The 19,884-nt window shown below is 36.7% G+C and overlaps 1 protein-coding gene across 3 annotated transcripts in view; it reads right to left on the bottom strand.

The window, feature by feature from the left end:
* KLHL32 (kelch like family member 32) overlaps positions 1 to 19,884 on the bottom strand; it is a 224,029-nt gene that overhangs the window by 22,223 nt on the left and 181,922 nt on the right. The window contains exon 7 of one of the 3 annotated variants that reach the window (XM_056125147.1): positions 6,849 to 7,575. In XM_056125147.1, coding sequence (XP_055981122.1) covers positions 6,849 to 7,575 — 727 coding nt within the window. Of the gene's footprint in view, positions 1 to 6,848; positions 7,576 to 19,884 lie in introns of those variants that run through there. The other 2 variants (XM_056125148.1, XM_056125149.1) reach the window with 2 other exon arrangements.

Here is a 19,884-nt window from a genome sequence, read left to right as displayed (position 1 = left end):
ACAACAAAAAACAAAAGTACTGATGATATTTCAAAAGAAGAGTAAGCCAGTTTACCATAAAAATTTTTGTTACTGTTTAGAATGTAGGTGATATGATTGCTTTCTTTCTTCCAAACCTTTTAGTTCATTAAAACAAACAAACAAACAAACCAAAAAATCCCCATCATTTGGCCTCTCACTATCTGTATTGCAAACCTTAATGCCCATAAGTAGAGGGAAAGAGTAAGGGGGAAACTGTCTCCCATCAAGGCAGGGAGAGGGGTGGGACAGTTCGAGTGGGGATACTGGAGACATTGGTGGTGGAGAATGTGCACTGGTGGAGGGATGTGTGTTCTATCATTGTATGACTGAAACTCAAACATGAAACTTCTGTAACTGTAGCTCACATGCCAGAGCTCCCAGGGCTATGTCCAACTAAGGACCCTGCATAGGCAGGCAACTCCCGCACTCATGGTGATTCAATAAACAACAACAACGACGATAAACTCATCATTGAGTGGTTCATTTTCTTTGGCTTCCATTTCAATTCAGTATTAAGATGGAAAAGATCTTGTTTTAATCCCTTCCACTACAACTTGTCTGTTCAGGTCCCTATGTCTGCCATCATCAATAATGTATCCCCTAAACTCACCACCATCTCCCCAGTATCTCAGACATGATCTGAGCATTAAGCATTTAGAAGATGCATCTAGTCCTTCAATTCATGCTCTCCTTACCTTTTCTTTAATTGTGCTCAATGCGCAATTGGATTTTATTTTATTTTTCTGCAGGATCAAACCCAAGACCCTATGCAAAGCAACTTCTCTATTGCTGAACTACATCCCAACTGCTCTTGCATTCTTAAAAAAATAAATACTAAAATAAAATCCCTTCTTTTGACACTGGACCTCCTCCTTTACTCATTCAATTTTAATTTTTTTCATACTAAAGCTAAAATATTGCTTATATTAAGACAGAGAATGGAGATATACACAGTTCTAGAAATAGCATTCTCTCACTGAGCACTAAACAGGAGTAAGGTGATTGCAAAGTTGTCTGGGATCTCAGATTCAGGAAGCAAAGTTTAGGTTAGGTTTTACTGAGCTTCTTACAAATGTAGACTAAACTTGCAGTTTCTACTTCCTCACTTCCCATTCATTTCTACTGCATTCTGCTTTCCCCCCCTCTGTCCACACTCATGAAACTGCTTTCATATAAATGGTCAACTAGTTTCCAATTATGAACTGCAGTAAAAAGATTTTGAACAATGGTATTTCTGTAGGTCAGGCCACTTTCCATGGCATCCTTGTTTTCTGGTTCTGATTTCTATATCATTCTTTCTCCTCCTCTGGGGTGTATCTTTTCCATCCAACCTTTTTTCCTGTTTTATATCCAAACTATCTCTTATCCATCTGTCTCCTCTAACTCCCCAACTCCTCCTCATTGGACTTTATCTGTCTTTATGTGAGAAACAGGTGGCCTTCTCCTAGGGGGCTCAGCCACCCAAGTACAGGCAGAGACAAAGTGTACTACAAGACTGTCTAACAGAGTGCTTACCAGGAGGCAAGAGAATTATTGAGATGATTGGACAAAGAAGCATGAAGACAAGATCCATGGATGGGTGAGCAGGAAGTAGCCAATAGACATAAGGCCAAGTTATGCTTAATCTGCCTTAACTTTTGTGAAACTTATGTTTCTGCCCTAAATACTCCCTGCTTTGCACAAGTTCGGTACCTTGGGAAGACTTCTATCACCCTACACGATAGTATAATGATATGCTTAGAGTATATATGTGGGGGGCCCTGGTGGACCTGAGCTCTGCTTTGGAGGCAACTTCAATAGTAAATTTGACAAGTATGATCCCTCACTGTTCCAGGAGCCTGAGCATGGGATCCACGGCTTCTTCTACTTTGGTGCTCCAGTATTAACACTGAAAAGATACAATGGGGCTGGAAACCTTGTTCCACATCTTGGTAAGAAATGAAACCAATTTCACAGATGCATGTAACCACCAGTTTATGATGCCAGTCCAGCACAATCAGCCTCTGCTACCCCAGTATTAGTTCCCAATAGTTTGGGTTTTGTCCGTTTGTTTGTTTGTTTGTTTTTGGACTACACTAGGCTGTGTTCAGGGCTTACTACCAGCTCTCTAGTCAGAAGTTATCTTAGCGTACTATGTAGCTGTTAGAAAAGACTAAGTCATGAAATTTACATACAAGTGGTACTACTTGGAAAGTATCATGTTAAGTGAAATGACTCAGAAAGAAAGGGATAAACATAGAAAGATTGCATTCATCTGGGGAACATAAAGTAACAAAATAGGAGACTAACACCCAAGAATGGCTGAGATTAGTACCAGGAATTTTACTCCATGACTTGGAGGCCAACCACACATGCTAGGGGAAAAGGGAGCTCAGATAGAGAAGGGAACACCAAATAAAGGTGTTGGGAGGATCCTCCCAGGATGGGAGAAGCATGCTGAAAGTAGACTATAGACCAAACATGATTGTCACCCCTTGCCTCTTTTGCAAACCACAACACCCAATAAGAGAGAGAGAGAGAACAAAAGGGAATGCCCTGCCACAGAGGCAGGGTGGGATGGGGGGGATGGGGGTTGGGAGGGATACTGGGATCCGTGGTGGTGGGAAATGGGCACTGGTGAGGGATGGGTATTTGATCATTGTATAATTGAAACCCAAGCACAAAAATTTGTAAGTCTACAACTGTACCTCATGATGTCTCACTAATAAAAAAAAATGAAGTAACTCTTAGCAGAGTTCGAGGAACCACATGGGGTGCCAGATTGTTAACCCTGGTAGACCCTGTTTGCCTTGCTTCTGACTCTGACTTATGTACACACACACACACACACACACACACACACACACATATATATATATAGAGAGAGAGAGAGTGCACTGTAGCACTGTCCTCTCATTGTTCATTGATTTGCTCAAGCAGGCACATGTAACGTCTCCGTCTCCATTGTGAGACTTGTTGGTACTGTTTTTGGTGTATCAAATATGCCACGGGGAGCTTGCCAGGCTTCTGGGCTCTCCAAGAGGGATGGAGAAATCGAACCTGGGTTGGCCGCGTGCAAGGCAAACGCCCTACCCACTGTGCTATTGCTCCAGCCCATATATATATATATATATATATATATATATATACACATATATACATATATATGTATGAATACATATATAGCGAGATAGTGTATATATATACATATTACATAGAGCAAGAGAGAGAGAGTCAAATAAAATAATGTTGGCAAAGGTAAAGTTAGCTATGGTATATATTTTTTTTCTTTTTTGGGTCACACCCAGAAATGCACAGGGGTTATTTTTGGCTCTGCACTCTGGAATTACTCCTGGCGGTGCTCAGGGGACCATATGGAATGCTGGAAATCAAACTCAGGTCGGCCACGTGCAAAGCAAACGCCCTACCCACTGTACTATCGCTCCAGCCCCAGCTATGGTATTTTTAAATGTTAATGATATTACAGTGATCTGAAGTTAATGAATACTACAAAATTAAGGTCCCTTTGATAGGTTTGAATATATCAAAGTTACCTAAACTGGGACAATGCAAATACCATATACTTTTAACATTTAATCAAGATGGAAATAAACATATCTTCCAGGGAGTTCAAGAAGCTTTAAAGTTTTTTATTCATTAATGTAAAACCTGTAAAACTGTGATTTCCAACTCCAATAGGACAGGAAGTGATTTGTTGAATGAATTTTATTTACCTATGACCGCACTAGGGCATTGTAAGGATGTAGCAGTCATCAGCAGAAGAAAGCACTAAATACTGCTTTTGAGTAAATGTGTTAGCATTTATCAGTTTTAGAGTTTTAAAGCACGAACTTTGTGCTTCCCATTATCTTGCTGCCATTTGAAAAAAGTGAAAAGGTAAGTTGTTCAGCAAGATGAGTTCAGGATTAATTTTCACTCACAAAAATAAATCTGTTTAGTAGTTCACAAACAATAGCTTAAAATGGAAAATGTATCTTCTAAAGTACAAATGGAGAAAATTTAACTTCAGTATTGCGAATTTCAAGTAGAAATGATGTGGAGCGTTGTGAAGTGGGTCACAATGTCAAATGCTGCAGGAGCCTGTGAAATTTGACTATCTCTAACATCTTAAATTAAATGCTAATGAGCATAGCCATACAGTCTGATTTTTTGGAATTCCTTTCTGCTTGTTTCACTTTTAAAACCACGGGTAGGCTTCAAGGTAACCTGACCCCAAAATGAACAAGAGAAAGGGAGGGGGGGAGTAAGCACACTGGAAATGTTGCACCTCCAAAGAAACATTCATTTCCTGTTCTGTAGAATAAAAATAAGCTCCTAAAATCCATATTCAATAATCCTTACTACCTCCACCTCAGGTGAAGCTTGCAAAATACCAAAATGATGCCAAGGACCCAAACCTCTATCAATTAAATTGCAAATACTTAGCTATTTGGTAAAGGATGAGAATAGCCTCAAACATCTTCATCTGCTCCCATAAATCAAGAGTAACACTTCTAAACCAATGATAGAGTGAAATATGTTCGTCTTTTTTTAAGGGACCCATTAGCAAATCTAGTCACCCCTCCCTATCCATGGTTAGATTCACAATTGATTTATTATAAGCCAGGCCTGAGGAAAGAAGCAGACAACTGAAGGTATTAGAAATGTCACTGGTGATTTCCTCTTCTTTCCAATTAACAGTATTGTACTGTACATAGGGAAGTGAGTTTTTCATCTCAAGTACACAGTGGGGAGAAACAAACCTGAGAAAATTGTGATTGTTTTCATTAAGTATGGTTAACACAGACAGCATACATTAGTGCAAAGAAAGAACAAAGAAAATGTATTCCCTTTCACAGTACAGAAAAACAAAGTGATGCAGAAATATGATCTAAATATAAGGCAATGTATTTAATAAAAACAGAAAGAAAAACACAGACCCATATTGTAAGAGTAGTCAGTTTAGTCAGTTTGCTACAAGAATGGTAGATCTATCAAGTCTAAGATGAACCTCTGTGCTTCCTTAAGGATAAAGAAGGTATTAAGTAGTCATATCTTCAAGATTATGTTAAGAAAACTCCAGCATTTTTTAAAAACCTAGTTTTATAACCAAAAATAGGTTTATTAAAATATTTATAAAAAATTTATACACAGATTTTAAATGCATTGCAAAATTTTGAATGCAGTACATAAATGATATATGAAAACTAAATGAGTCAATGGAAGGAATCTAAATAAGGAGAAAACATAAATTACATTATTTTCATAAATCTATCATTGTTTTGTTGTCCAAATAAAGTATAGGTATGTTCCTTATATTGGCAAAGATTTATTTGTAGCCAAGTTTGTAGGTTCTCCAGCAAAGTTAACAGGATATAATTTTAGTGGTTATTTTCTTAACTAATGAAAAATATATTTAGAGAAAAGTAAGTAAGTCAACAGTAAAGTGAAATTTCATTAAAGGGCTCTAGTTATGTAATATTCACACTCATATTTAATATTTATGTGTTACACAGAGCCTGTAATCAGTGGGTTTACCTAATTTATCCCATTTAGTCTTAGTCTTAATCTTATTTATTAATTATTGAACACCTAATTTCTGGATTGAGCTATCTTCTTTAATGAAAATCAATTGCAACTAATCAAGGAACCACTCAGAGAGACTAAGACCATGATTATATACCCAGTTACTGAAGATAGCAGAAAGAAAAATTGGCAAAGTTCAGATGAATCTAGTGAAACAACTAGAGATCGGACAAGAAAGCTGAGATGACTTGACAGGCTTACTTGAGAGTGACTTTCTTTAAAATGCAGTATCTCTAAATTACTCCTAGTATTTTTCTGTTTTCCTATTCCTCTTTGTTCTTGACATAGAAATTCAACAATCATTTTTTATGATTTGTAAAATGAGTATCCTCCAAAGACAGAGTGCAATTCTCTTCCTTGCTATACGACCATTTCAAAGAACACTATAAGTCTCTCTAGCATAAGATGGAAACCACAATTTGATGATATGATGTTAACAGTTTATGCTTTACCCTCTCCTTATATGTGGGGAAAAAAAGCAATTTTAAGGGGTTAAAGAAATATCTGTGCATGGATTAAATAGTTGACAATTTGCTAAAATAATATGAAAATGTTATTTTAGACAATAATTTAAAGTCCAACTCACAGTGCACAGTATGGCTCTCCACTAGATATATATCCATTGATATATCCATTAAATGTAATGACTGGGATTTTAAGTCACCTTCCCTTTCTGATGAAATGACTCATAGTTAGGTAGCCCGGGGTCAAAGAAAAGCAAAAGAACCTGGATAAATCATGAAGTGTGTGATAGAATCCACAAATATCAGAAGATGTCTAAACCAGTTTTCCTCAATCTTTTTTCCCACCATGGCTCCCTTATCTTGTTCCCCTGCTGGGGCATTCCTAACTACTGGTTGGTCCCCCAGTCTTGTGCCATGGCCCTCCATTTATGCAGTTTTCACCTGTGGCCCACTTGGAACATCCTGGGGGCAGAGAAAGGTTCTATATCCCCCAGTTGAGAGTCACAGGTCAAAACTAGGTTTGTTAGGTATGATAAGCAACTAATTTCCATCTTAATATTTAACTCCATCAGCTATATAGAAAGTCACAGAAAGGTCAACTCCTTCCTACTGCATTGCTCTCTGTAGAATAGATACTCAATAAAAGAAAGTGACTTAGCTAAAATGTTGACCTGGGTATAATTGCTCACACATGGCCACAACCACCAAAGCTTGACCTGTAAATGAAATGCTACAGTGGAATTGTTTTTCTTTCCCCAAAATGTGTGTGATAAGTTTAACATTTGAGGCATGATCTACCTGAAATCCAAAGAAGACCATCTGCCACATATCCAGCATGACATGAAAGGGATCGGTCAAAGGACTGCACGAAAGTCCATTTGTTCTTCTTGGGGCAGTATCGCTCAACTGTAGGCAGAACTTGGCGCAGTTCATTTCTGCCCCCAACTGCATAGAGGTATTCATCCATAGCACCCAGTACAAAATGCTCCCGGCAGTTTTTCATGGGTGCTATCTCTGCCCAGGAGTTGCTTCGGGGGTCATAGCGACAGGCAGTCCTCACAGCACAAGTCCGGCCACTGGCGTGCTCAACCTCCCCTCCTGCCACAAACAGAAAATCCCCCATGACAGCCACACAGTGGTGGCTCCTTCCCACAGGCATGGGGGTCAGCTCACTCCAGTTGGCAATGGCCGCTATGAGAGCATTCTCCTGATCAACAGGATTGAAGTACCGAAGTTCCTTCACTTTACACACCTCACGCTTCTTCCCACCAATGATATATAGAGTGTCTGACTGGAACCGTGGTTTAGTCCTGCGAGTCTGCCACACTGGCTGTGCATAGATGCTCTGGTGATATTCCAGGGCCTCGTTGACGAGGGCTGTGGCCGTCTCACTTGCCTGAACCAGGGGGTGGGACAGGGCAACGGTGTGGAGTGTATCCACATCCATCAGGCCAAAGCGGATATATTGCAGGAGTTCATCCATGTACTGGTAACGACAGTTGTGTTCCAACCACCTCACAGCTAGCTGAAACAGAGGGAGGTGAAAGAAACGGAGAAGACAAAAGTAAGAGCGAGGGATGAAGCACCCACACATGATCTACTGACACCCCACTGTATATTTCAGCAGACACCTTTTACTGCAACTTTTTTTTTCTTGCAGTGTGACATTTACACATTTTGTTACCCAGCTGGGAAATTTCTTTTTCTGCATTATAAGAGAACTTAGAACATTATTTAAGATTTAGGAACAATAGCTGTTGGGCATCTGCCTTGCACACAGCCAACCTGGCGGAGCCAGGTTCGATTCCTCTGCCCCTCTCAGAGAGCCTGGCAAGCTACCGAGAGTATTCAATATGCCAAACACAGTAACAAGAAGTCTCACAATGGAGATGTTACTGGGCCCGCTCGAGCAGATCGATGAACAACGGGAGGACAGCTCCAGGAACAATGATACAATGATGGTGACTTTTGGAATCTACTTGGGGGTAAATGTTAATTAGTTTTCAAAGAATGAGAGTTCTGTTGTGAAACAGCCTGATACTTCATGTCTCATGTAAGAAAGACTTGGTATAATCCACCACAAAGAGATGTCAACAGTGAGTGGTGTCATCACATCAGCCAGCGTGCAGTATCAATAGGAATAATGTAGGAAAATAGGTGATTATTTGAAACTGCAGAGGATACCTGAGAGAAAATCAATATGAGAGTCAGAAAATGATTCTGTAAGAAAAAGGACATTCTTCCTGTTCTTTCATTAACTTTATAATTCAGGAAGCAAAAAATGAAAAAGCATGTTTGCAATCTATACATTATTTTTCTCAATTAGCTTTCATCTTGAAGAAGTAGATGTTCACATATGTAAGATATTGTCAATCTTTTGGAAACATTTTCAACAAAGCAGGAGCTTATCTTTGTATTACAAACACAATGGCAGAATGTAAATAAAATCATTTTTGGTAGGTGTATATACCCTCTAATATGGAAGGGAATAAAACCTTCTGCTAATAGTAGAAATGAATTTTTAAAAATTTAAACCAGATATACTACCAAATAAAATAATTTGATTTATAACTTTAAAAATACCAACAAAGCTTCATGTTACAAAGCACCTGAAGTAAATTAATTACTGCAACTTAATATTTAAGTCTGGCATGCCTAACACTAACACACTAGCACAAAGATATGAATCTAATATCTCTGATTATTCATATATGAGTTCTTCTTAGTAGAACTTACATTGAGCTAGCTATGCTAGAAAGTTAACTATGGATCTGAAGGCATTATCATGAAAAGCAATAAATTAGAATAATTAATAATGTTGTGTTTTGCTTGTATTCTGACAAACAGAAGGAGGTATGGGGTTTGGAGTTTCCCTTTTCAGCAGTCTATACTGGGGAAAAGTCCCATGGGCCAAAATGCATTGGCAAATATGAACTGGGTTTTCATTCTAATGAAAAGGATCATTGACCTCTTGTTAGCACTAGATGATGAATTCAGAGTTTCTAACTTTCTCCATCCTTGACAAGTGGCTCTAAAATGTCAAGAAGCTTTGGGCTTGTCTGTTTGCCTTAACAAATAAAGTATAAGAAGCAGGATATGCTTCTAATATGCATGAATTGGGTCTCTTAATGGATAACAGAAAGAGAAATGAAAAGAAGGTCACTGAAGAGCAAAGCCAAGAAGGCAGACACCATGGAGGGTAGATGAATGACACACTGATTTTCTAGAAAGTTGCATTCTTTAGTTTAAGAAATATCAGCCTGATTTAAATTATCGTTGTATGGGAACATCAGCAATAATCAAAGATATTGTAAAAGAAAAGCGCCCCTCATTAGTCACTAGTTCTCTACCAGAATTGGAGAAAGCTCCCACAGGTAACATCCTCGCTTTCCTGTACCCTAATTTTAGAAGTTTTATGGAATTGGCTTTCAAATACTTTCCTGTAGAGATAATTCAACAACTTAATAAATGATTTTCCATTCTTTACCCACAGAGATTTCATAAGTTCTCAGGAATAAAATCATTCTAGTCAAGGTCATTTCTCATTCACTATATAAAACTTTCTAAAACTTCATCTTTGTTGTTGCTCTTAATTCAATCTTGTAATTCTAGTCCAAAGGGCATTGCTCAGTAGAGAGAAAGAGAGTATGGGGAATATTGTCTGCCATGGAGGAAGGGGGAGGATGGGATGGGGGGGGGGGGGTTACCGGGAATACTGGTGACAGTTTTTCCATGTAATTATTTACAACAGTAAATGACAACCTTATTAGAATGAGAAGCTTATGGTTTTTAACTTATCTGGTATAAATGAAATGATATTTTCATAAAGATGGAGCTCACAATATAGTTTAATATGACAGATAAGTAGTAAGGCGTTTGCCTTGCACATGGCCAACCTGGGTTTGATTCCTCCGTCAGAGAGCCCGGCAAGCTACCGAGAGTATGAAGAAATTCCCAAACTCCATTTAAAGGGTTTAAAGCATACCAGTAAGTAGTGAAATACTGATTTGCTATTTACTGATGGAACTCAAAGACCATAGTTAGTTTTGTAGCATATTTGTGTGTTTTGGTTTAAAAATAGTCATTCTGGGAACTAGTGGTTTTAAAAATAAGATTGCAGAGAAAGCACAGCTCAGGAAAGGTTGGAAATGTATTTTATATTACTTATTCCAGCACATTCTCTTCCCCATCACCATGAACTCCAGCCTATTATAACTGGGAGGGAAAAGGAGCATACAGAGAACATCTGTTTTGGCAACAAAGCTAGCAAGAGTAGAAAAGAAATTAAGGATTCTGCTAGAAAAAGCACAACCCTGAGTACTTAGGAAACACAACCATCAGTCAAGATGTTTTCTAGAATGCCTGAAACTCTGGAATTGTTAATTTCAGAGATTTCAAGAAAGATCTCTCAGATACTCTGCCTGTAAAAAGACAATCCAGTTCATTTTACTCTGATAGATAATTGCTCCTTCCTGAAAGGAGCGTTTGCAACAGTTAACTCCTATTCACCCAAACCTTTTTGTAAGAACAGTGCCTCACAAGTAGCATATCCATTCTTGTTGTGTTAATGGAAAATTCTTTACAGTTGTTCTTAGGCTATTTTTCTTGAACATACAAAATAAATTATATGTTTATCTGTCTATCACAGATTACAGTTTCCTATGTATTATTTCATCTTTGTGGCTTTCCTATAGAGCCCTTATAAGCTCTCAGAACATAGCACTGCAGCAGAAAATGCACAGACTTTTCTATAGAAGGCCCCATTTTTACTCCCTCACATAATGGTTCTGGACTTTTCTATTTAAAATTCTTGACAATACAATGAACATTGTAAGTTCTCAGATAATAAGATATCATAATGAGCTCAAATATCAGCGGTCACTGGTTCAAGCTTTTCAAATGAAATCAAAGCTAGGCATGTTTATGAGACTTACCTCAAGTCATACAGATAATTAGTGGAAAAGTTAGAATTTAAAACTTCATGTTTTTTTCATCAATATGGATTCTTTTTTACATCTGATCAAAATTTTCCATCATTTTTTGGAAAGTAAATAGTTAAATTTAGAACATGAGAGTGAGAAAGGAGAAGAAGAGGAAAGAGAAAAGGGGAGAGACAGGAAACAGAGACAGAGAAAGACCCATAAAATAAAGGGAGAAAAAGTCTTTGATGCAAGCTAGAATGAAGGTGATTCTAGAATGAAATGCACCCACCAATATGTTATTAAGAGCAATCCAGAAAATGCATTCAAGAAAAACCGTAACGTTTATATCTTCTAGATTTTAAAAAGTGTGACCTTAAAATTAAATTGTCTGTGGACTATACCTAGCAGTGCAATACCTGGCTTATACCTGGCTCTTTTGTCAGGGTAGGCTCAGGGGACCATAAGGATTGTGGGGATCAAACCTGGGTTGGTTGCATGTAAGGTGAAATGCCCTACCCACTGTACTATCACTCCAGTCACTAAAATTTTAAATTTTTCTAAAACTATAAAAGAATAGAACTAGTTTCAAGATAGGTTGATTATTTTTCAATGAGTCTTATTTATATATTGTTTTACCTAAAAAACATATTGACATACTTATAGGTATTGATAAAAAAAACTTTATAGTTAAAATCTATCTAAGGAAAATAACATGAGTGGTTTAAATTATTGCTTTGCATTTTTATGCATATAAATATTTAAATTCTAGGTAGTTTTTGTAAACTAAATGTGACTTAAACATGTATGAAAAAGGTAATTTTTTCCTTTAGTTTCTCTGTATATCCTCATTAATTGCTGTTTTATGCAATCGAATATATTATGTGTAATTCTATACAGGATTACATAATACTAAATCCTACATACTTTGTATGAAGTCATACAATTTACTCACATATTTCAGAAATACATCAATCATATGAGTAAATACATCTTAACATATGAGTAAATACATCTTAACAAATCTTTACATTGTGATCCAACTGTCTTTACTAAATAAAGCTTCAACTCTCAAAAGTTACTGTTTTGTATTCTACAATTACTGATCCTTTGAAACAAGTGACTTTTGAAGTCTAACTTTCATTGTCTATGTCCATATGTGTTTGTACTATACAATATACCCCCAAAGAAACATCAACACAATGAGAATTTATATACTTACAGATTTCCTGGAAAATATATGAATCACAAAGTAAATATATGTAATTTAGAAAGGGAAAATTCTGTCTATACATTGTAATTAATTCTATTTAAATATGCTTCCATGGCTTTGCATTCCTTGTTGACCAAGCCTTGCTTATTGCAAATTCTTGAATATACATGACTCTTTCATCCAGTACTTTCATATTTTTCAAATATATATATATATAAACATGTATGTTTGTATGTATGTGTGTGTGTGTCCTTTTAGGACAAGGTTCTCAACAGATGATCAAATCTTCTTTGACTAACAGCAACAAAAAATAAAGTCCTTAGGAAAATATCTAAAAGCAGTTGCATTTCCTCGTCTAGGTGTATAAATACTCTTTACAGGAAAATACTGAAAAGGACAGTATTTTTGTTTTCTTTTGGTTTTGGAGTAACATCTGGTGGTATTCAGGATTTATTCCTGTCTCAGTGCTCTAGGGTCACTCCTGGCTGTGCTTGGAGTATCATATACTGTACTGGGGATCAAAATCAGGCTCTACATGCAAAGCATGTACTCTAGCCCCCCTAAGCGATCTCTTTAGCCTCATGCAAAGAACATTCCTATCATAGAACTTATCCTTCTGAGCTGAATAAGCAAGAACTAGTATTTTTGCCCACAGTCTTATTCTGCCCAGTTGACCAGGGGCCACTATAATTATTCTACTATTTAAAACTTAGTTGCAATCAACTTTGCTGAAGGGGAAAATTGAATCCTGTCTCTTGCAGGAGTCCCCACTGTGAAGGCACACTCTATCCTTGCAGCCTTGTCATCCTACTGAGATAAACCAGGCCACTAGTCTCCTTTCAATGTCTGAAGTGCAGCATAAATTCTACACTTCTGCAAACTCAGAGAGGGATAAGGAAGGGACAGATCAAAGCAACAGTCAGCTGACATTCTTAAATATTTACCAAAAAGTCAAGCATGATAAGCAAGACTTGGTCAACAAAGAATGTGAAGCCATGGAAGCATATTTAAATAGAATGAATGATAATGTATAGACAGAATTTTCCCTTTCTAGATTGCATATCCAAGCATGCTCTCTATATTTTATTCCATGCTGTCAGAGAGAAGTTGCACTGACTTCTGCAGTTTACACTAGAGTATATTATTTCATGTATCATCACATAATGCCTTAACTTCTAATAAACATAAATATAGAACTTTACAAAGATACCTTTTTAATACTAGAGTTTCTTTATATCGTAAATATTGAAAGTTTTCCTAGTATAAGTGAGGATGTATTGTGAGTTGCCATGTTAAACTACTTAGAAACCCATCTCTTTTAGGTGAGTCCTATAAGGGCCAAACTGTGACATATTAAAACAAATATTGACAGAATAGAGGGGAAAGTTCAAATTTTAATAAGTACACCAAAATTTGTAGCTATATTCTCTTTTCTGAGACCAAATGAAAAATTTATGTTCAGAAAGACAGCATTCCCATAAAATCTGAAAGCACCAGAAACTAGGGACATAGGATCAGAGCATTTTCCTCTACAAGAACAAAGAAAATGTTACCATGGAGGAAGATTAAAAATTATAACAGTGCTCACTCGAGTGCTATAATTAAAATTGTGTCAACATTTTGCTTGTAAAACAGATTTTTCAAGGGAGGCTGCACATTAACCATTATAGCTGACTACAGACTTATATAAGATACATAGGCTATTTTTTTCCTCCATGAAATACATTTCAATAGCATTAGATCTGATGCCCCAGGTTCAGACACTGTCAGAAAAAAAAATGACAGATTTGAAAAGAATATTCAGCTTAGCAGATATAATAACAATGCATAATAATTTTTGTTCATTTATAAATACAAAGTTGGTAGATTGATAGATGTTCTTTTTCACATTTAGCATAATTTTTTCTCTGGTAATAATTTGATACACATTTTAAAAATTCATACTACAGTACACACACAAAAAAAAGAGCCCTGAAAACCCAAGGATGCTTCTTTTCCATAGATGGTTAAACACACAGGACTAGAGCACATACAATAAAAACTTCCCTGAGGCTTGCCACATTTAAGTTGTGAATCTTTAGGGGGGCAAATAAAAAGACACTTCAGTTGTCCTTTGGCTTGATGTTATAACACAAGAGGATTTTTATAAGGTAAATTATATATCAAGGAAGAGAAAATAAAGATAGGAAAAGCGTAAGGATACTATTGTGTGATGTCCTTTTTGTCTGCAAGAATTGGTCACCCGTTGAAACTGATCTTTGAAAAGTCAATACAAAGAGCAGTATGCGTACATGGCTGACACGAGAGCAGTCATTTGTCTTCTCATGTGTCAAGTGAGTGAGTTGATGAGAGATTCTCTTCTACCTCTAGGATATATGTCACCTATGGATCCAAAATGTTATATTTGTAAGAAGAAGCCCCCTAAATTCCTTTAGGCATGAATGGCAACCCAACTAATCATTGTGTCTAGCATTCAAGCTAGGATTTCTATAACACAGTGAGTTTTATAATTCCATTTCAAGAAAAACAGTGATATTTCTGTCCCATTATTCATCTGTACTCACCAGAAATACAAACATGTGCACATGCTTGTAAAAGTTGACATTTAGAGTTTTGTTAAGATCTACTATTCCTTTTCAATGGAGACCATCTCTAGTAAAAGTAGAATAATCTGAGTCAAAGTACACACATCCTAATTTTGTCAGGTAACTGCCTCAAGGTATTATTTATTTAGAATCCCAACAAAAATATTATATACAATCGCAAGTATTTAGTATACTAGTCACATAAATTTTTATCTCAGGTTTTTAAATATCTATTACATACTGAGATATTTAGATGAGAAGGATGTGCTACAGGACAATAAAAGATCTATTGCCAAATAAATCACCTATGCAAACAATGCTGCAGGAAAAATGGAACCCATTTTTGGTCTTCTCATACTTGAGTGAAATACATGAACAGTTAGAAATAACATCATAAAATTTCGCCCACTGAGGGCAACACTAATCTACTTAATCATCAATTGAATGAGTATCATTCTCTACTAGACTGATGATATCTAAGTAAAATAATAATATATTTAAACTTATCTATAATGCCCTTTCAGATGTAAATGGGACGTTCCCTATGATCAGTGATACAGTAAGCTTTTATGATTAGAACAATGCTGAGAAATAAGAGAAAAATCATCTTTGCCAATAAGAAAAAACCCTGCATTCCCTCTCAGGCAACGGGAACTACAGTGATAGGTTGGCCTCACTATTTTGCATTATTTCCCTGTGACAACAGCCATAAAGGATGCACTGCCAGGGTGAAGTCAGATAAATAATAAATGATGAGGGAAATCATATTTTTTTACCACTAATTGGTAAGTGTCCATAGAGGTAAAAGTCCCATAGTGAAAAGGGGACATGGTTTAATGCTTAAATCCTTTAAGTCCTTGCAATGTAATTTAATCATTCACTCAGAAAAAACACCAAGTTGCTAAGGCTCAGTTTCATCTTGCAAAATATCAGTTAGTGTCAATGTTGGTAATAGTCTACAGAGGACTAAGTGAGACAACATGTGGAAATACTTGGTAAACTATGACATTTAGACAATATAAAGACTAACTGTGATGGTCATATACTACTTATCTTTTTGACAAGAAATAAAGAATATTCAGAATATTCTTGTATTAAGAGATTTCTGTGGTTGATAAGAAGCTAGCTATAGAGCATTAAATATTTCACACACTGTGATAACAAAATGATAATATAAACATGACAGACTGTTGCAGATAATAAACTACCTTATGATAAACCTATTTTCACAGAAATGAACTCTGCAATTATAAGACAATATAGGTATGCAACATTTTAAAAATTCATCAATCCAGGACGAATGAAGAATGAATTAATGATTGAATGAATGAAAAGAGATAGTTTCTTCTGTGTAATATTTCCTATATAGTTGCTTTCTTTACTTGGTTTGGGCCTCCCCCTAAAAATTCTTGAGTTTATGTGCAGTTTACTCAGCTATCAAGTAGACTGATGTAATAAAAGTAGAGTTTAGACATATAAATAAAGTTATCTGACTTTAAAAAAAGTAAAATAATGGGACTGGAGCCATAGTACAGAAAGTAAGGCACTTGTCTTGCATGTGAGTGACCAAGAGTGTATCCCCAGTACCACATATGGTCCCCTGAGCACCACAAGGAGTGATCCCTGAGCATAGATCCAGGAGTAAGCACTGAGCACCATTGGGTGTGGTCCAAAAATGAAAAAAAAAAGTAAAATAATGCTTTTCTGAGTTTATTACTTTTTTCCTTATTTTGTTATTTACTGGGAAAATAGTGTAACTATCAATCTTTTCATATTTTTCATTTATCCATTTCTCTTTTCCTGACTAAATGTCAATAATAAGCAATAATTTACTTTCTAAAACAGAGTATTACAAGCCTTTCACATACACACACTTTTATATTTTATGTGATTCACTTTGAAGCTTTAAGACACTTGACTTTGAGTATCTTCATGTCTCCCTGTAAAACAAACTCATTGACAATGCAGTTAGGGAGAAAAAAAGTTCACAAATTTGGGAACTTCTGTTTATTGTAGCCACATTCTCAGATTTACCTCAGGGATGCCTTTTGTTTGTTTCTTTGTTTGTTTTTGGACCAAATCCAGTACCCAGGACTTACTCTTGACTCTACATTTAGGGATCAATCCTAGAGGGGCTCGGGGGACCATACAGGATGCTGGGGATTAAATTCAAATCAGTCATGTGCAAGGCAAGAGCCCTGACTACTGTACTATCTTTCAGTCCCCCTCATGGATGTGCTAAATATTGCTACTGCATTTATAAATTGCATGTTTTTTTCCCAAGTGGTTTAATTTGTAAACATGCCCTGGAGCATCCTGAGAGCATCAAGCCTTTGAATATTTCTTTATTAACTGATTCAGTAATAATGAAGCAATAGCAGTTTCACTGGCACACTCACTCCTCATCTGAAATTAAACCTTTAATGACCAAAATGACCTTACAGACTCAAGAAGCTGCCTCAGGCCACTGATACTGAGATAGACAAATCCGTCTAAAGAAGGGTGCTATGATGAATTTAGATGTCCAGGAAGCACTTCAATTGCACTTACTGCATTAATGTTAGCAGTTTCCAAATAAAAAGAAAAGAATTCTCAAAGGTCACTTTAAACATTAATTTACAAACAGAGCACAGTAATTAAAGTGGGAAATCTACCAACAAACAGGGTCAGATTCTACTGTGAAAGGTATGGAGCTAGAGTGCTGGTGATGGAGAAGCAGGGCCCATGTTTTCCTTGAACAGAAGACAATATACATAATTGTGATGCAATCCATTGACCACCTTCACTAGGTGTATTCCAGCCTAACTACTGGATTACTAACATATTCCACACTGCATTCTCTAACTCCATTTCATCAGAGCATATATTACTGGAGGGACAATGACTCCTATATTTTCATGTTGCCATGGCCATAAGAGGACACATAAAATATTTTTACCAAAGAAGACATTACTGGGGGCGGGAGTGATAGGTAGGGTAGGATGCTTGTCTTGCATGCAGCTGACCCAAATTTGATTCTTGGCATCCCATATGGTCCCCTGAACCTTACCAAGAGTGATCCCTGAGCACAGGGCCAAGAGTAAGCTCTGAGCACTGCAAGAGAAAGAAAGAAAGAAAGAAAGAAAGAAAGAAAGAAAGAAAGAAAGAAAGAAAGAAAGAAAGAAAGAAAGAAAGAAAGGAGAGAGAGAGAAATAGCATAAGGATTAAGGTGCTTGTTTCTCATGTGGCTAATCCTAGTTCAACCCTTGACACCACATATGATCCCCTGAGCTGTACCAGGAATCATGACTGAGTATAGAGCCAGGTGTGGAGCCTGAATATTGCCAGGTGTGCATCCCCTCCTCAGAAAAAAAAAAAAAACAGACCTAAAACAGAATCTTTGATAGTTGCACAAATATCATACACTGGGGGTAGATGAGGTGAGAGAAGTGACTCTAAGAGTCCATTTACAATAGCCATGTAAGATAGATAGCTAAGTAAAAAGATGAGCCCAGAGCAGGTCAGCAAGTGGCTTCGTAATTGCAGAAGAGTTCTGAAGGATGGTGATGAATAAAGAAATGAGCGGAAGATAGCAGGATCCTGTTTCGGCCCCAGTCTGGAACCAAGGAGGAAACCCATGTTTGTGGAATGAAAGTAGGAATTAAGAACTGCAATCTGGAGAAATCACAGGTCTGCAAGATTCATAAGAAGGCTGAAGGAACAACCAGCTTGAATAGTCACTTCAATAGCACTTGAATAGCAGGGCTGAAGGACTGAAGAGAGAAGAGAAACTGGGCCCTGTGGCAGGGCTCAGTGCTGGGAGCACAAGAAATGCCAGAACATGGGGTGTATGAAGTATGAAGCAGCAGGAAACTGCAGAGGACTCCTAGAGAAACAAATTAGTGTGAGAAAACTATGGGGGCCTGTAGTGAGCTCTTGGGAGAATCGATGTCAAATCCATTTTGGTGGGGGGAAGATTTTCACAATTAAATGTAAAATATATAAGAGATTGGGGAAAATAGAAAGCTAGTCTTAGATGAAAAAGAATACTTTGAAATGGTGAATTACATTTCCTTCGAGGATACATTACTTGAATCCCAATAATTTACAAAATAGTGATGCTATAAGACCAAATCCCTCATTGTGCAGATCACTGTATCACTGTATCACCATCATCCCCTTGTTCATCGATTTACTCGAGTGGGCACCAGTAACTTCTCCATTCATCCCAGCCCTGAGATTTTAGGAGCCACTACTTACTCGTCTTTCCCAAGGCTGACATATTGGAGGCTATTTCAGGGTCATGAAAATGAGACCCGTTATTGTTACTGTTTTTGGCATATCGAATATGTCATGGGTAGCTTGCCAGGCTCTGCTGTATTGTGCAGATACTAATAGTTAATATTAAAATTAAACCTCACACTACTTTTCTAAGTACTAAAAACTCATTAATTGATTTTAGTGACATATTTCTCTCTTAATTACTTACTCCTTATTTCTTAAACAAAATAAGACATAACCAATCAATATTTTATACTAAGTATCCCTGAGTCCTATTTTATCTATGCTGACTATGACACTAAACAAAAATAAACAACAAGCATTTGTGGCTTAGTGTGATGAAGAGTCTCATGAAGGATGAATAGAGTGATGCATATAATCCTATTTTCATTTTTAAAATAAACATTTTAAACAGTTCTGTCACTTAAATAAGAGTTGTGTTAAAATAGCAACTGGATTAAATGACTAAATTCACTTTTGGAGACTCTTCAGGTGAGAATGAATAATGACTTACTGACTCTTTACCACTCAAAAATAAATAACATTTGTTAAAGGTGAGAAATAACCTTAAAATAAAACCTGTGAAAAAATTATAATCTTTACCATCTATAGACTTAATTGTTTTACAATTGACATGTGAGAAAAAAAATTAAGGCTGAGAAAAAATATGCTACTGAGTGTTCATTGGGGGGATTAAAAACCCTAAGGAGAGACAATATAAATGAAAAGCTGAATGATGATTCTAGCTTTCAGGTGCCTAATATACGAGACAGCTTGGAGACAAATAAAGATCTGCCTTTATGTTTTCTTTGCCTATTTTTCTTTTTGAAAGACATGCATAAAAAGGATCTGAATTA

This window comes from Sorex fumeus, unplaced genomic scaffold (assembly GCF_029834395.1).
Source record: "Sorex fumeus unplaced genomic scaffold, SorFum_2.1 ptg000054l, whole genome shotgun sequence".
NCBI classification, from domain to species: domain Eukaryota; kingdom Metazoa; phylum Chordata; class Mammalia; order Eulipotyphla; family Soricidae; genus Sorex; species Sorex fumeus.
The sequence above is the reverse complement of the archived record's forward strand: the minus strand, read 5'-3'. Positions and strand labels throughout refer to the sequence as shown.